The sequence below is a fragment of the Juglans regia genome, chromosome 12, assembly GCF_001411555.2.
Source record: "Juglans regia cultivar Chandler chromosome 12, Walnut 2.0, whole genome shotgun sequence".
NCBI lineage: Eukaryota > Viridiplantae > Streptophyta > Magnoliopsida > Fagales > Juglandaceae > Juglans > Juglans regia.
Window position 1 is genome coordinate 1071253 of NC_049912.1, and position 14955 is coordinate 1086207.

At 39.4% G+C, this 14955-nt stretch overlaps 2 protein-coding genes across 2 annotated transcripts; one reads left to right on the forward strand and one right to left on the reverse strand.

Moving 5' to 3' along the window:
- Positions 1-5294: 5294 nt before the first annotated feature.
- On the reverse strand, positions 5295-7125 carry LOC108985746. Its single transcript, XM_018958168.1, has 3 exons — positions 7017-7125; positions 5753-6030; positions 5295-5648 (listed from the first exon to the last, which is right to left on the reverse strand). The coding sequence occupies exons 1-3, from the start codon at positions 7123-7125 to the stop codon at positions 5295-5297; spliced, it is 741 nt and encodes a 246-aa protein (XP_018813713.1).
- Positions 7126-11195: 4070 nt separating this feature from the next.
- On the forward strand, positions 11196-14750 carry LOC108985763 (floral homeotic protein APETALA 2-like). The gene is made up of 10 exons (XM_018958184.2): positions 11196-12272; positions 12394-12419; positions 12568-12598; positions 12739-12826; positions 13022-13167; positions 13323-13367; positions 13467-13558; positions 13651-13832; positions 13974-14171; positions 14258-14750. Exons 1-10 carry the CDS (start codon positions 11749-11751, stop codon positions 14450-14452), a joined length of 1527 nt encoding a protein of 508 aa, XP_018813729.1. The 5' UTR covers positions 11196-11748; the 3' UTR covers positions 14453-14750.
- The last annotated feature ends 205 nt before the right edge of the window (positions 14751-14955 follow it).

Below are 14955 nucleotides of genomic sequence, written 5' to 3' on the forward strand. Positions count from 1 at the left end.
AACCAATTTGTTGGCTAGGAATTTGTAGATATTTCCATTGCGTTACAGTAGTATTTGGGTAATTTCAAAATTGTAATATATATATATATATTTATATATACACGATTTGTAAAATATAAATATATAAGTAGGGGGTGGGGCGGGGTTGGGTCCTGCCCGCCCCCCACCCTCGTTAGGGGACCAGATGCGGGGCCCGCTACCTACATCTCCCCACATCTGGCAGACGGGGGTCCGCCCCACCCATGCGGAGGCAAGGTGGACGAGGGTGGTGCAGCAAGGTGAGGGGTCCTGTTGCCCACCCCCACATCACTCTTTTGAATGGAAACTACATCTAATGAGAAGACTCAACGCCATGTGTCAACAGATGCGTCAGCAAACTCGTTCCCAACAGAGTCCTTCTGTCAACAGATTCCTACTGCAGATCAAACTCCTACCAGACTCATTTCGTTAGCAGAGTCCTACTGCAGATCAAACTCCTATCAGATTTGTTCCATCAGCAGAATCATACTGCAATTGGAATTGATTTTCAGATTGTTTATTTAAGGGATCCTATTGGTTAGGATTTGTAGAGATTTAGATCTGGATATTTTCTAGAGCACTTTCCAGTGCATATTTTGGTGAGAAAATTCCTTGGAGGATTTTCATATTGTTTTTCTCAAAGAGTGGTACTTGAGTGTGAGATCCAGTGTTTTATATCTCTTGTTGAGTGCGCTCATACTCCGTGTCGGAGTTTAAGTGATCGAGTTTAGCCACTGGAGTTCCAGAAGAAAAGTCAATAGTTTGAAAATCGCCAGAGGTTCTGGCTACTACTACGGTAAAAGACAAATGAGTCATTTGTCTATTCAAGTAAGAAAGTCAAGTTACAAATGTTTTATAATTATGATTTACTTGTAATTGATTTTCTAATAATAAGATTGACTTTCCTGAGTTTGGTTGCCCCTTAGGGTTTTACCTTTGAGGAGTTCTTCAAAGGGTTTCTTTTTGTAACCAAAATTAGTGTTACACACTTTATTTATTATATGTTATTGCTTAATTGTTGAAATTAATTGTATGCTTGAAGACTAACCAATTTGTTGAGTGAATTGGTAGATATTTCCGCTGCGTTACAGGGGTACTTAGGTAATTTCAAAATTGTAATATATATATATATATATTTATATATACACAATTTGTGAAGTATATATATATATATATATATATATATATAAATATTTAAGTGGGGGGTGGGGCTGGGTTGGATCCTGCCCTCCCCCCGCCCCCGCCAGGGGGCCAGATGCGGGGCCTGCCACATCATTTGGCAGATGGGGGTCCGCCCAGCCCATGCGGAGGTGGGGTGGAGCGGGATGCGGGGCCCTGTTGCCCACCCCCACATAACTCTTTTGTCATATTCTTCTTCACATCTCATGAATACTTTTTAGGCTCATTCCATCTTTTCCTTACAAGTGCATTTAGCCACCACACGCCTCCAATCCTCATTTCTTATTGCTTGTACTAGTATTGCCTCATTTAGTTTTGCACCAATTTTATTCGATGTGTGGAGGCCATGCTCCACCGTAGGTGCACGGGGCCATTAGCCAGCTTACCTAGGGGCTTTCCCCTCTAGCATGACTACTTTTTCAACCTCTTACTACATTTTTTTGCTCCTAAAGACAATTAACAAATGATGGTTGAGATAACATAGTTCACTTGTAATTAACTATCAGTAATAATACAACACATGTAAATAAACCAACTATATATATTCATTTAGTAGTCATATGTAATTGTACAGAAATCAAGTTTTCTATGAACACTTGTTTCCTTTCAAATCTGAATCTTCTTCACGTGACACATCCATCACCTCTTTGTCCCATTCTTCTCTTGATTATATTATTCTTCCCAAACCTATCAATGAGTCTAACCTCACAAACTCTGCTCTTGATACTGCACCTAATCTCACAAACTCTGTTGATGAATTTTCAATCCAAACAGAAACAAACATTGTAATTCAACAAGTCAGGAGGTCATCTCGGGTTAAACATCCTCTATCATAGTTACAACAATATCATTGTAACTTTTTACATCTATTTCTACCCTTCCTACTTCTTCTATGGCTGCAGCTATTGGTAAGCAAAATTCTTTCCCTTATTCCATCTCTAGATTTTTATCATATGATAAACTTTCTCCTAGCTAAAGTGCTTTCACTCTTAGTCGATCATCAAATTTTGAACCCAAATTCTATCATCAAGCTATCCAATATCCTCATTGGCGTAAAGCTATGGCAGAAGAGTTGGCCGGTCTTGAGGTAAATAATACGTGGGAACTTACAACTTTACTTCCAAACAAACATCCCATTGGATGTAAATGAGTGTTTAAAATCAAATACAACTCAAATAGTTTAATCGAAAGATATAAAGCTCATCTTGTTGCCAATGGCTACACACAACAAAAAGGCCTTGACTACTTGGACACCTTCTCTCCAGTTGCCAAGTTAACTTCTGTATGATGTCTATTGGCTATTGCTACCATACATAATTGACATTTACATCAACTTGATATAAATAATATCTTTCTTCATGGATCATTAGATGAAGAGGTTTATATGTAACTACCTCTTGATTATGGTAGCAAGGGAGAGACTCGAGTATGTAGACTGGTTAAGTCTCTCTATGGACTTAAACATACATCTAGGCAATGGTTTTCTAAACTTTCTGCATGTTTACTCAGTCGTGGATCTACTCAGTCCAAGTCTGACTATTCTTTGTTCACAAGGATAACAGATTCTTCCTTTATTATATTGCTGGTTTATATAGATGATATCATTGTTGCTAGCAATGATTTACAAGCAGTACAAGATTTCAAAGTCTATTTTCACAGTCAGTTCAAGATAAAAGACTTGGGTAATCTCAAATACTTCTTTGGTTTGGAAGCTGCACGAACAAACAAAGACATATCTTTATGCCAAATGCATTATGCACTAGAACTTCTCAGTGATGCAAGTTTTCTTGCCTGTAAACCAGCACAAGTTCCTATGGAACCCAATCTCATATTAATGAAAACAGACGAAAATCTCTTGGTTGATCCTACAAGTTACATGAGACTTATAGGAAGACTGCTATACTTGACCATTACACGACCAAATTTAGCCTTTGCAATAAATAATTTGAATCAATTTATGGATAAGCTTGCTACTATATATTTAGATTCTGTAAATAAGGTTTTACATTATGTAAAAAATCTAGATGGACAAGGTATATTTTTCTTTGCAAAACCCACTGACGCAGAACCTCCCACAATCATAAACGAAACAAAATTCACAATCTTCTGGCGTCTCACTAAGTTAATCCCATCTAATGATCAAACGTGTACTTTTATTAATCATAAAAAATCCCATTTAATCATGCACCGTAGACCCTTAAATAATTTGCCAAAGTGCCAGATTACTCTAACAAGATAAGAACAAATGCAGATAAAATAAAACTAGAATACAATAACAATGACAAGGGCATTCATCCCTTATTGAATAAATTCTAAATATCTATTGACTTAGCCTTATTGATAACTACTACTTGAATTAGTCTTATTGATAACTATGACTATTTAAGATTATCCGTTCGGTGCCGTTGAGTTCTTCTTGCACTTGGACTTCATCAATTCTCTCTGCCCCTAAAAAGATTTGACTCCGACGGATGTTGAGACTGATAATACTCGTTCAAGTCCGGAGCAAGGCGTTGAACTTCCTCTGCTTTAACCAACAATAATCGGACAATAGTCTATTTTTCCAGTTGACAAGAAATTTATGATACCCTGCACACCTTGTGGACACTACCTGATCATCTAAGATGGCTTCAATTGTTTCTCGAGGTTTGCAATTCTTGGGCAGTGTAGCGGGGGTGCTTTCATTCCCTAGTGTGGTATCATCTCTTAGGTAAGGAGTCAAATCTTCCACATTGAAAATGAGACTAAATTGTATGTCTGCAGGAAGCTCGAGTAGGTAGGCGTTTGGACCTAAACGGCACAACACCTTGAAAGGTCTAGCCTTGCTGGAATGTAGCTTGGTCATTGCACCCCGTGGAAATCTCTTAGGTCGAATATGAGTAAGAACGAAGTCTCCAGGTTGAAACTCGACATGCCTACGATGACCATCAGCATGTTGTTTATATATTGTGTTGCTGCGGGTTATACGATCACGCAGTTCCTTATGGATTTCTTGTAAATGGTTACAGAAATTAATAGCCACTTCACTGACTCTAGGAGATAAAGATAGTGGAACAAGATCCAACGGTGGTCTCGACTTAAGCCCTGTGGCCACTTCAAAAGGGGAACGACCTGTGCTGCGATTAACTGAATTGTTATAAGCAAATTTGGCATGTGGAAGGAAGAGATCTCAAGTGGCACCATGATCTGTAGCAATGTAGCTCAATAAGTTTCCCAGACTCCTGTTGACGGCCTCTATTTGCCCGTCGGTATGTGGGTGAAATGCACTAGAGAATTGGAGTTTGGTTCCCGTCTTTGCCCATAATGTTTTCTAGAAATAACTAACGAACTAAACATCACGGTTGGATGTGATAGTTTTTGGTATGCCATGCAACTGTACCACTTCAGAGAGAAATATAGTAGCAACTCGTGAGGCATCGTACGTTCGGCTGTAAGGGAGGAAATAAATGAGCCATTTTAGAGAAACGGTCTACTACCACAAAAAATAGAATTGTGTCCCTGAATAGTGCTCGAAAGACCAAGTACGAAGTCCATGTTGAGATCCTCCCATGGTTGATCTGGTACAGGTAGAGGGGTGTACAAACCTATGTTTTGTCTTTGTCCCTTAGATAGTTGGCATATCCGACAACGTTGCACAACTTGTTGGACATCCTGTTTGAGGCTTGGCCACCAGAATTTGTCCTCAACGAGTTGGATGGTTTTGTCACGGCCAAAATGACCTGTAATTCCTTCTTAATGTAGCTTGCGGTTAATAAAAGATTGCATACTTGCATCAGGTAGGCATAGCTGGTTGCAAAAAAAAAAAAAAAAAAACGGAATCCATCAATAAGGGTGAATTCAACATGTTACAAAGAGGATCCTGCTTGCAACGTTGTATATATAGTTCCAACCTTGGGGTCAGCGTTGTATTCTGTTTTGATTGAGTCAAATTGAGTCGTGGTTACTGTGAGGGTGGTAAGTAGGGCAGCTTTGTGGCTTAGGGCGTCGGTAACTCTATTTTCAAACCCAGCCTTATGTTTGAGAACAAAATAGAAATACTAGAGAAAGTCTACCCAACGAGCATACTTGGCGCTCAAGTGTTTTTGAGATTGGAGATGTCAAAAGGAATCATCATCTGTGTAGAGGATAAATTCTCTATGTATGAGGTAATGTCTCCAATGGAGCAGTGATTGTACGAGTGCATAAAACTCGAGGTCATAGGCCGAGTAGTAGCGTCGAGCTTCATTGAGCTTCTTGCAAGAAGGTGATGAGATGACCCTGTTGACAAAGTACTCCACCAATACCTGTGTGGGACGCATCGCAAGCAACTTCGAAGGGTTGTTTGAAATTTCGTAGCCGCATAACAGGGGTCTCGGTGAGGTGTTGTTTGATGGTTTGGAATGCTCGTTTCGCAGCCAGGGACCATAAAAAAAATCCCCTTTTTGGTGAACTTGATAATCGGAGCCATGATACTGCTAAAGTTTTGAATAAAACATCTGTAAAACGAAACAAGCCCATGGAAACTACGTGCTTCGTGTATGTTGGTCGGAGTGGGCCAATCCCAAACAACTTGTACCTTTGAGGGATCAATGAAAACCCTTTGATCAGAGATGATAAATCCGAGAAACACCACATAATTCTTTGTGAAGGTGAACTTCTTTAGATGTATCAAAAAACTTTCGAAGCGAAGAACTTGTAATACTTGGCGGAGGTGGTCTAAGTGGGCAGGATAATCACGGCTGTACACAAGAATGTCGTCGAAATAGACCATGCCAAACATGTTTAGGGTCACAAAATCTGTGTCATCACCCTTATGAAAGTACTGGGGGCATTCGTCAGTCCAAACAGCATCCCCTGCCACTCAAAAAGTCCATCATTTGTCTTGAAGATAGTTTTCCACTCATCGCGGGGATGTAGTTGGATTTGAAGGTAACCAATCCGCAAGTCAATCTTAGAAAAATTTTGAGCACCATGCAACACGTCTAACATATCGTCCAAACGAGGAATAGGAAATCAATATTTTATTGTAATTTTATTGATAGCTAGATTGTCGATGCACATGCGACAGTTGTCGTCCTTCTTGGGTATGAGTAGAGCGGGTACTACGCAAGGGCTGAGGCTCTCGAGAATAAACCCTTTCTCAAGTAAACTCTGGACCTGTTGTTGAAGCTCTTTGTGTTGGCTGGGCTCATCCAATATGCGGGGCAAGGTTGCCCCCAGAATCAAATCTACGGCATGTTGTATGTCCCTTATGGGCAGTAGGGTCTGAGGCAATTCGTCTCGAGTGATATCCGAGAACTCCTCCAAAAGCCCTATTATCTCTTATGGCAATGTTTCCGTCATTGGTAGCAAACTAGTTGCTTTGGAAATCAATGCAAAAATAATCCCATAGTCTTGGCTTGCTTGAGCAAACCCCCACAATGCTAATATTTAGTCTTCGCCAGAGGGATAGTTGAAGTCGTGGATCTTCATGGGTTGTAGGACCACCTTCCTGCCATCAAACAAAAAGGAATACGAGTTCTTATAGCCATCATACTTGACTCAACGGTCATATAGCCAAGGGCGCCCCAATAACAAATGGCAGGCTCTCATTGGGATCACATTGCGGCGCAAGGTATCGATATGGTGTTGTCTGAGGGAGAAGGTGATCAAACATTGATGTCTCACTGGAATAGAGGTGTCATCGACCCAACTTAATTTGTATGGTTGCAGATGTTTCTCCACTGGAAGTTTGAGTTTTTGTATGATTTATTGGAAAATCACATTCATTCCGCTTCTGTTGTTAATAATAAGGTTCAGAGACTTCCCTTGATGTTCCACTCGAATATGAAATATGTTACTGCACATCCAATCATCACCAGCCGATTCTTCCTTCTTTTGTCCTGTCAATACTCGGTAGATCACACAAACAGGCAGTTTAGATCCTTCTAGTATTACTTTAAGCCCCATGGCTTCGGGGTCCTCATCGGTATCCGATGTTTCTTTCTCCTCTACCGTCTTGAGTTGGTTCTCACATGCCAGGGTCAGTCTCTATTCTTTTGTGGGGCATACTACTTTGAAGTGTCTGTATCCTCCACATTTATAGCATTCCTTAAGCTTGCCTTTGCAAATATCACGTTCTGAATATCTATTGACTTAGCCTTATTGATAACTACTACTTGACTTAGTCTTATTGATAACTATGACTACTAAATATTATCCGTTCGATGCCGTTGAGTTCTTCTTGCACTCGGACTCTGTCATCCACTCTACGTTTGAAAGGTTTTTCTGATTCAAATCTGGCCACATGTCCAAATACTAGAAGATCAATAACTGGATTTTGTATGTTTCTTGGTGATTCACTTATCTCTTAGAAATCTAAGAAACAAACTACTATATCATGATCATCTGTAGAGGCTGAATATCGAGCTCTTAAATCCACTGCTTGTGAGATCACATGGTTGGCCTCTTTGCTAAAGAATCTTGGTGTAGCACATCCCTCTCTAGCTGTATTATATTGTGACAGTAAGGCAACATTGCACATAGCATTAAATCCAGTATTTTAGGAGAGAACAAAACATATAGAGATTGACTACCATCTTGTTAGAGAAAAGCTACAATCAGGTCTTATTCGTACACTGCACATATCTTCTCAGCATCAAGTAGCTGGCATACTTACTAAAGCATTGCCTGGTAGACAGTTCTTCTATTGAGTTCTGCTACATAAAATCATTTTTGCGTACTCCTTGCACACTTCATTGATGTGATTGACTAAAATAATTATTTTATATTAAAACAAAGTGATGCAACCAATATATTAGTGGAGTGCGCAAAAAGTTAGCAAAAGTGACTGCACATAAAGTTTTTCTCTCCTATCTCCTTTCCAATATGGGAATCATTAACATTCATTCCACATCTTGATGGGGAGTATTAGAGATAGCATAGTTCACTTGTAATTAACTACCAGTAGTAATACAACACATGTAAATAAACCAACTATATATATTCATTTAAAGTAGTCATATGTAATTTTACAGAAATCAAGAAAAAGGAATACACGAATCTTGAAAGTCTTCTTTCTGAAGTTTCTGGTTTCCCTCTGTTTTCTTTCTGTGTTTTACAATTGAAATCTAAGTGAGCTGTAGTTTTAGCACCACCGGCCTGTGTGGTCCATTCTCTACACCACAACAATGTCTCTTGTTCTTAACCCCCTTTAGTCGTGCAAGAATAGTTTACACTCCCTCACCCCTGATCTCACATTTATAACCGCCTCTCTCTCAGTTCACTCAACCTTAGTTTGTCTCAATGTCCATACTCAGCAGTTTTTCCATTAAATTATTAAGCTTACTTTGATTCAGATGGTAGCTTTCATATATCCTCTGTTTGGTTGTCAAAACAATGAAAAGAAAATAAATATATTCATTCTACCTAGTAGCTAGGGGTTTTTGGCTTGGTGGGTCTCAAAGAAGGAGAAGGCCAAGATCTCTCGTCTCCCCCACCAACTCTTTTGTTTCTTTGGTACCATCGAGGATACAAATGAAACAAAGATATCAAGTAAATAGTAGTTGTGGCCTCTATTCTTAACTAGGAAGCGCAGGATTCAACATTTCTTTTGAACAGGAAACAAAGAATGTACCTTTGCTCTAGGACCACTCGCAAGCTCTAGGGACTGTTTAAGGTATTTCACTAAGAAAGAAGATCAGTAATCAAGATAAAGCCTTTTAGTTTTAGCAGTAGCAACCGCGCATGAGCGCTTAAGCACCCTATCTATCTTATTAACAATAAGAAAAGGGAAGTGATCGAAGAAAACTTCGAACAAAGTCCAGCTAAGCTGGGAAACCACTACTCATTAATTGGTGAAATCAACGGGGTGATTGGAAATGTTTCAATAATTTTTATAAAAAAAGAGCCAGCTGACAAAACAGCTTCAGCAAAATGCCAGATACAGCAACATTGTGCAGCACTTTCTTTCTTTAATGTATAAAGTGTACTACTTTCTAAGACAACTGTTGTGTGATGTATGTACAATGTTTGGTCTTTATGTTTGGTCTCTGTCCTCCTTGTTAGAGTGGCATGCACTACCACCACATATTAATAATACACATGGAATTTATCACTCAACAAACCATGCTGCTGCTGCTGCTGCTGCATCATTATCATCATCATCATTATCATCCATACTACGTGGAAAACAATAAAAGCTGAGAAGACATGGAATTCGTGCATACGAGAAAAATATGAAAAAAAAAAAACAAAAGCCAATGGCTACGGTACATGTTGCCTGCAAGTACATAAATGGTGGGAACAAGTAGTTAGGTTGGGAACAGTGGTAAACGGTTAAGGACAATAATGCAAAGTGGGCCTAATACCTTCAGTGGAAGACAGATAGAGAGAAAACGAGAGGTGGGCCTGGGCTTTTTTTGTATAATTCAGTGGAGAAAGAAGAGAGAGAGACAGAAAGGTTAGAGAGAGAGAGGCCCACTTTGGAGGTAGTACTGTTTCCGCTTGAGGAAAACTACCTATTGAGCCGTAGCCTCGTCCCACTTCCATTATTGGAAGGTTTGGAATGAGAGAGTCTAGAGAGAGATTAGAAGGAATAGACCGCATTTGGGTTGGGCCTATTGGGAATTTTGTTTAGGTGTGTTGTGACGTTCTCCGCCTTTCACTCTGAGAAGATATTTTCCTTTTTTTATTATTATTTAAGTACAGTACCTACTTATATTATTATATTTATAAAAATAATAAAACTGGACTTTTTTATTGGTTGATTATTTTTAGGGATAATATTATAAAATTAAATGATGATGTCAGGGATGATGATATATGTTATTAATCTACGAATCTATCCATCAATCTATCCTCGATGGTTTTTGAGTTGGCTTCAGCTATTTAAAGTCAGATGTTTAGACCCACGCTCTTCCGTTTCCTTGTTTATTCACGCTCCCTGTCTAGGGAAATGTTACACCCTATTACTATTCTATAACTTTTACCTCGTTTTTTTAAATAAAATATTATTCCTTTTGAATCCAAAGATCATTAAAATGAAAAAAGAAATTCACTAAACATAATTACAAGTGTATTTTTTGTTCTAAAAAAATCAACTAAAAATTAGATTACGGTGGTCTAAGAAGGTAAGTGTAGGTCACGCGCGGTTAAACGGGAGTGAAAAGGAAATTAAAAGTCATAAATACGAGGTACCAAATAGAGAGGCCATTGGAGGAACGAAAGAGGCAAAGGTGGTCCTCTTCCCGTACTCCTGGATTGGTCTTTTCGGGAAAGAGCTTCCCTTTCTTACTATATTCCCGTTTCTTTCCCCTCCTATAACTAGACTCTCTCTCTCTCTGCTTTTGTATTCAGACACAATAAATAATTAGTACTATTACACCTGTAAATTTATAACTGATTTATTAAATTTAAATTATAAAAAAAATAATTTTATAATTTAATAAATCATATCACATCATATCAATTTATAAAATTATTTTTATTTTTTAATTAAATTATTTTTTTTATAAATAATTCAACCCAAACTTCTTCCTAAACTGCCCTTCTCCTTACTCCATTACAGCTTATTGCTGGATCTGTAATACCAACGGTAAGAGCACGAAATAATTAATATTTAAAGATGGAAGGAAATGGAGGTGACTTGTGACGTTAAAGATTAATAATTATTACTCACTAAGCTAATAAAGGTAACTGAGTGATTAGCTATCTCTTCGAGTCCCTGTGCTGTCTATTTCCATTAGTGGGTGATTTAGAAAGAGAGAGAGAGAGAGAGTGGTGCTTTTCGATTTGGTTAACGTGGGAAAGTTGTAAGGAAAGAGACGGTTCTTTTCTTTCTCATTTTCCCAATTTATGTTCCTTGGAACCCACCAATGAGAAAAAGAAAAAGAAACTGCATTAGCAGTCCTCCTAGACAAGAAGGACAGTAAAGTTCGTACACGAGTTCAAATAAACAGAAAGTAGGGGTTAAAAATAAAGAAGCCTAGACAGACAAACTAATTTATGAATAACATAAAGAAATGAAAAGAATACAGAAAATGGAAGTAGCAGTAGAATTTGAGAAAGAGAGAGAGAGAAATTGAATTATGAGTCATTGAAAAGAGAAGGAAGAGAGGCAAGTGGTCAGAGAGAGAGAGAGAGAGAGAGAGAGAGAGAGGGAGTGGGGTAATAAGGAGAGCGTGGCTTGCTTTCGGCCAAGCTTGCTGAAGCTGGCCTCGTCTATGCTGTATTGGGCAGCGAGGAATAAAAGATCCGGGAACGTCTTCACCGCTCCTAGCCTCCTAATTACCTAGCTACCTTTTGGCTCGCAATACAACCTACGCATACTCTCTCCTTCTTTGTCCTAGGTTTTCTTTCGTTCTTTCATAAGTCGTAACACTCTCCTCTACCTTCATTTCTCTTTCCCTACACACACATCTCCTCTTCCTCCTCCGAAAGAAAGAGACTTTTATTTTTATAATCATTTTCAATCGTATATAATATGGCTCCTATGTGAGAATAAGGTTCGGAATTTGTACCACGAAGCAATAGGGTCTTGTACTTTGCAGAGATATATAACATCGAAGGCGGGAGGGAAAAGAGCTGAAAAAAATGTGGGATCTCAATGACTCGCCTGATCAGAGACGAAACGACGAATCAGAAGGCTGTTCTTCCCAGAAGACCTCATTTGATGGGGACGATGACAAGGGAAAAAGGGTCGGATCGGTGTCTAATTCGAGCTCCTCAGCTGTGGTCATCGAGGATGGATCCGACGACGATCAGGACGGCGATAGAGAAAGAATGATCAAGCGGCGGGGCGTTAGCAACAGCAAGTTATTCGGGTTCTCGTTCACGGGGACCGACCCGACACTCGTGACCAGGCAGTTCTTCCCGGTCGAAGAGTCAGAAATGGGGGCTACATCCGATGCCGGAGTTTGTGCCACTGCTGCTGTTGCGTTTCCTCGTTCCCACTGGGTCGGGGTCAAGTTTTGCCAATCGGATTCAATAAGCCCCAGGAAGTCAGCCGAGGTCTCGCAGCCCATGAAGAAAAGCCGGCGGGGACCGAGGTCGAGGAGCTCCCAGTATCGAGGTGTTACGTTTTACAGGAGAACTGGCCGGTGGGAGTCTCATATATGGTCAGTCTTGTGTGATCGATGAAGTAGTTTATCTTTTTGCTGTTCTCCCAGTATCTATTTTTGGAAATCCATTGGTGTCTTCACAATTTTTTTTCTCTTTTTTGACTTGTGTTTAATGTAGGGATTGCGGAAAGCAAGTTTATCTGGGTAAGACTGTCTTTACGACTATGGTATTTCCTTTTTTGTGGAAAAAATAGTTACTAGTCTTGATTGTTGAGAGGATATGGATGAGAAAATAATTTCTGTGATACTGAACTGATGAGATGGTTGGTGTTGCTTGGGAATAAATGTGTAGGTGGATTTGACACTGCACATGCAGCTGCTCGGTGAGCTCTTGCTTCTTCCTCTCTCTTGTTTTGCAAGCTTCTAATATTATTGACATTTCTTTATCTTGAACCGAATAAACGAATTAAATATAAAATTATCTCTGGAAAATGTGAGACTGAAAAGGGAGATCTTTGTGCAGTGCATATGATAGGGCGGCCATCAAGTTCCGGGGTGTGGAAGCAGACATCAATTTTAGTCTTGAAGACTATGAGGAAGACTTGAAACAGGTTTGTGCATGAGAGATGTTAAGAGAGGGAGAGAGGTGGAGAGCATGAATTTGTATTTTATTATAAACTTATGTTAGCTTGAACAGTTTCACCTCATCTTCTTATATTTCTCTTTTTGATATGCGGTATTGCTTTCCTTTCTTTTGCTTTTGGCAATTGAAATATATGATTTACCAAGGGAAGTGTCTGTAATAGATGAGCAATCTGACCAAGGAAGAGTTCGTGCACGTACTTCGCCGACAGAGCACCGGATTTCCGAGAGGGAGCTCCAAGTATAGAGGTGTAACCTTGCACAAGTGTGGAAGATGGGAGGCTCGAATGGGCCAATTTTTAGGCAAAAAGTAAACCTTCTCTTCCTCTACTTTAACCCCCCTCCCTTATGGAACCCTTTCTGATTTTTCTTCCCACTTTTCCTCTCTGTTTTGGTGTGAATTAAATCGAGTTTTCATTTCTTTTTGGGTAAGTACTGTAGCCTAACCTTAATCTAATCTGACAGATATGTTTACTTGGGATTGTTCGATACCGAGATTGAAGCCGCAAGGTGCGTGTCCTTGCGCACTTGTAATCTTTTGCTCTCATTCAATATATAAACAAAATATTGGTTCCGTTGGAATTTAATTTTCTAGTACATGATATGTAGGGCATATGACAAAGCGGCAATTAAGTGTAATGGCAAAGAGGCTGTCACCAACTTCGATCTAAGCATCTACGAGAATGAGCTCGACTCTACCGGTACGTACGTATTAATTCAATAGTACTTGTATATATATGTATGTCTGCTTCCTGGACTTTGGCAACTATTTTGTTTGAGAAATGTTCAACAGAATCTTCAAGTATTAATCCTGCAAATCACAATCTTGATTTGAGTTTGGGCAATTCAAACTCCAAGCAAAGTAGTGCAGCGTCGGGAAATGATAGTTACAGTAGCACTAAAGCTGCAACGGGACAGCGGCTGGCTTCGATTCAGTTCGCAGCTGATTGGCGGTACCGAGGATTTACGTCCAAGGTACTTTTTATTTGATCAAAATCTAACTTGGTTGATCTAGTTTGACTATCATCCTTCGATCGATCGATCGGGGCCTTCTTAATTAATGCTCTCCCAATAATGTAAAGTCTTATCTTTGCTTCTTCATGTTTTAACCCGCAGGAACCATGTAGAGAAGTCGACGTTGATGCTCACAGAAGAGAAGGGTTCAACGAAACTGAAGCCATGCAGCTTCTAAGCCGAACCCACCTTCAATCTCCACCGCCTAGTGAAATACCGAGGCATGGGCAATTCAGGAGGCCTGAAGGGACCCAGATGCTCGCCAATTTTCCCACATACCTTAATTCACCCGGTTATCAAGTGGGTATTATCTATTAGTTAAAGCACATTTTTGGGTATCCATCGCGAGGAAATTTCGAGGAAAATTATTATTTTATAATTTGTAGGTTCACTATCCAAGCAGCAGTATTGGGGGCTTAGTTGCTGGAGATCTATCACTGTCGATTAATGAGCAACAATGGCAGTCCGGTCATCCCCAGTTTGCAACGGCTGCAGCATCATCAGGATTCCCAGCGCAGATGAGACCCTCACAACATTGGCCGTTCAAAAATGGATTTCACTCTCTAACGAGACCCTCTTGATCCACTTGTTTTTCCCTAACGTCTGCTAGTTTTTCAGGCTCTGCCAAATTTATTTGTGAGCTTAGTAAAAAATCAATGTTTTCACACTTGCTCGCATTCCAATCCCCGATCGAAAGAAAACCAAAATCATAAGTACTGATCAGAAACGGAGAGAAAATATCTCCAACCCTTTGTGGAATGTGGGTATAACTGCAAACTAACAATACGTACAACGAAAAATGTTCAGCCAAATATATATTCTGGCTTCAAAGTTCTGACTGGAATTCGCTATGAATCTATTTGTCCTATGTCCTGAATATATATTTGTGCACGCTGCATGCTTTGCCATCCCATGGAAACTAAGGCTTCGTTTGGATCTCAAAATAATATCAACTCATCTCAACTTATCATTACAATTTTTTCAAATCTCAATACAAAATATAATAAACAATTCAATTTTTTTAAATTTCAAAATAATAATAATATTAAAAACTAATATTCTAACAATATTTTATCATCTCAAC

Bases quoted from the DNA above. Each gene is read 5' to 3' on its own strand.
- LOC108985746 (XM_018958168.1), bottom strand. From the start codon at position 7,125: ATGGGGCTTAAAGTAATACTAGAAGGATCTAAACTGCCTGTTTGTGTG. The intron at 6,031-7,016 runs GTAACATATTTC...TTTGAGTGGCAG, and splicing joins TGGTGATGATTGGATGTGCA to GGGATGCTGTTTGGACTGAC. The intron at 5,649-5,752 runs GTACAAGTTGTT...AAACTTTAGCAG, and splicing joins TTTTCATTGATCCCTCAAAG to TATCATGGCTCCGATTATCA.
- LOC108985763 (XM_018958184.2), top strand. From the start codon at position 11,749: ATGTGGGATCTCAATGACTCGCCTGATCAGAGACGAAACGACGAATCA. The intron at 12,273-12,393 runs GTCAGTCTTGTG...TGTTTAATGTAG, and splicing joins CGGTGGGAGTCTCATATATG to GGATTGCGGAAAGCAAGTTT. The intron at 13,368-13,466 runs GTGCGTGTCCTT...CATGATATGTAG, and splicing joins ACCGAGATTGAAGCCGCAAG to GGCATATGACAAAGCGGCAA.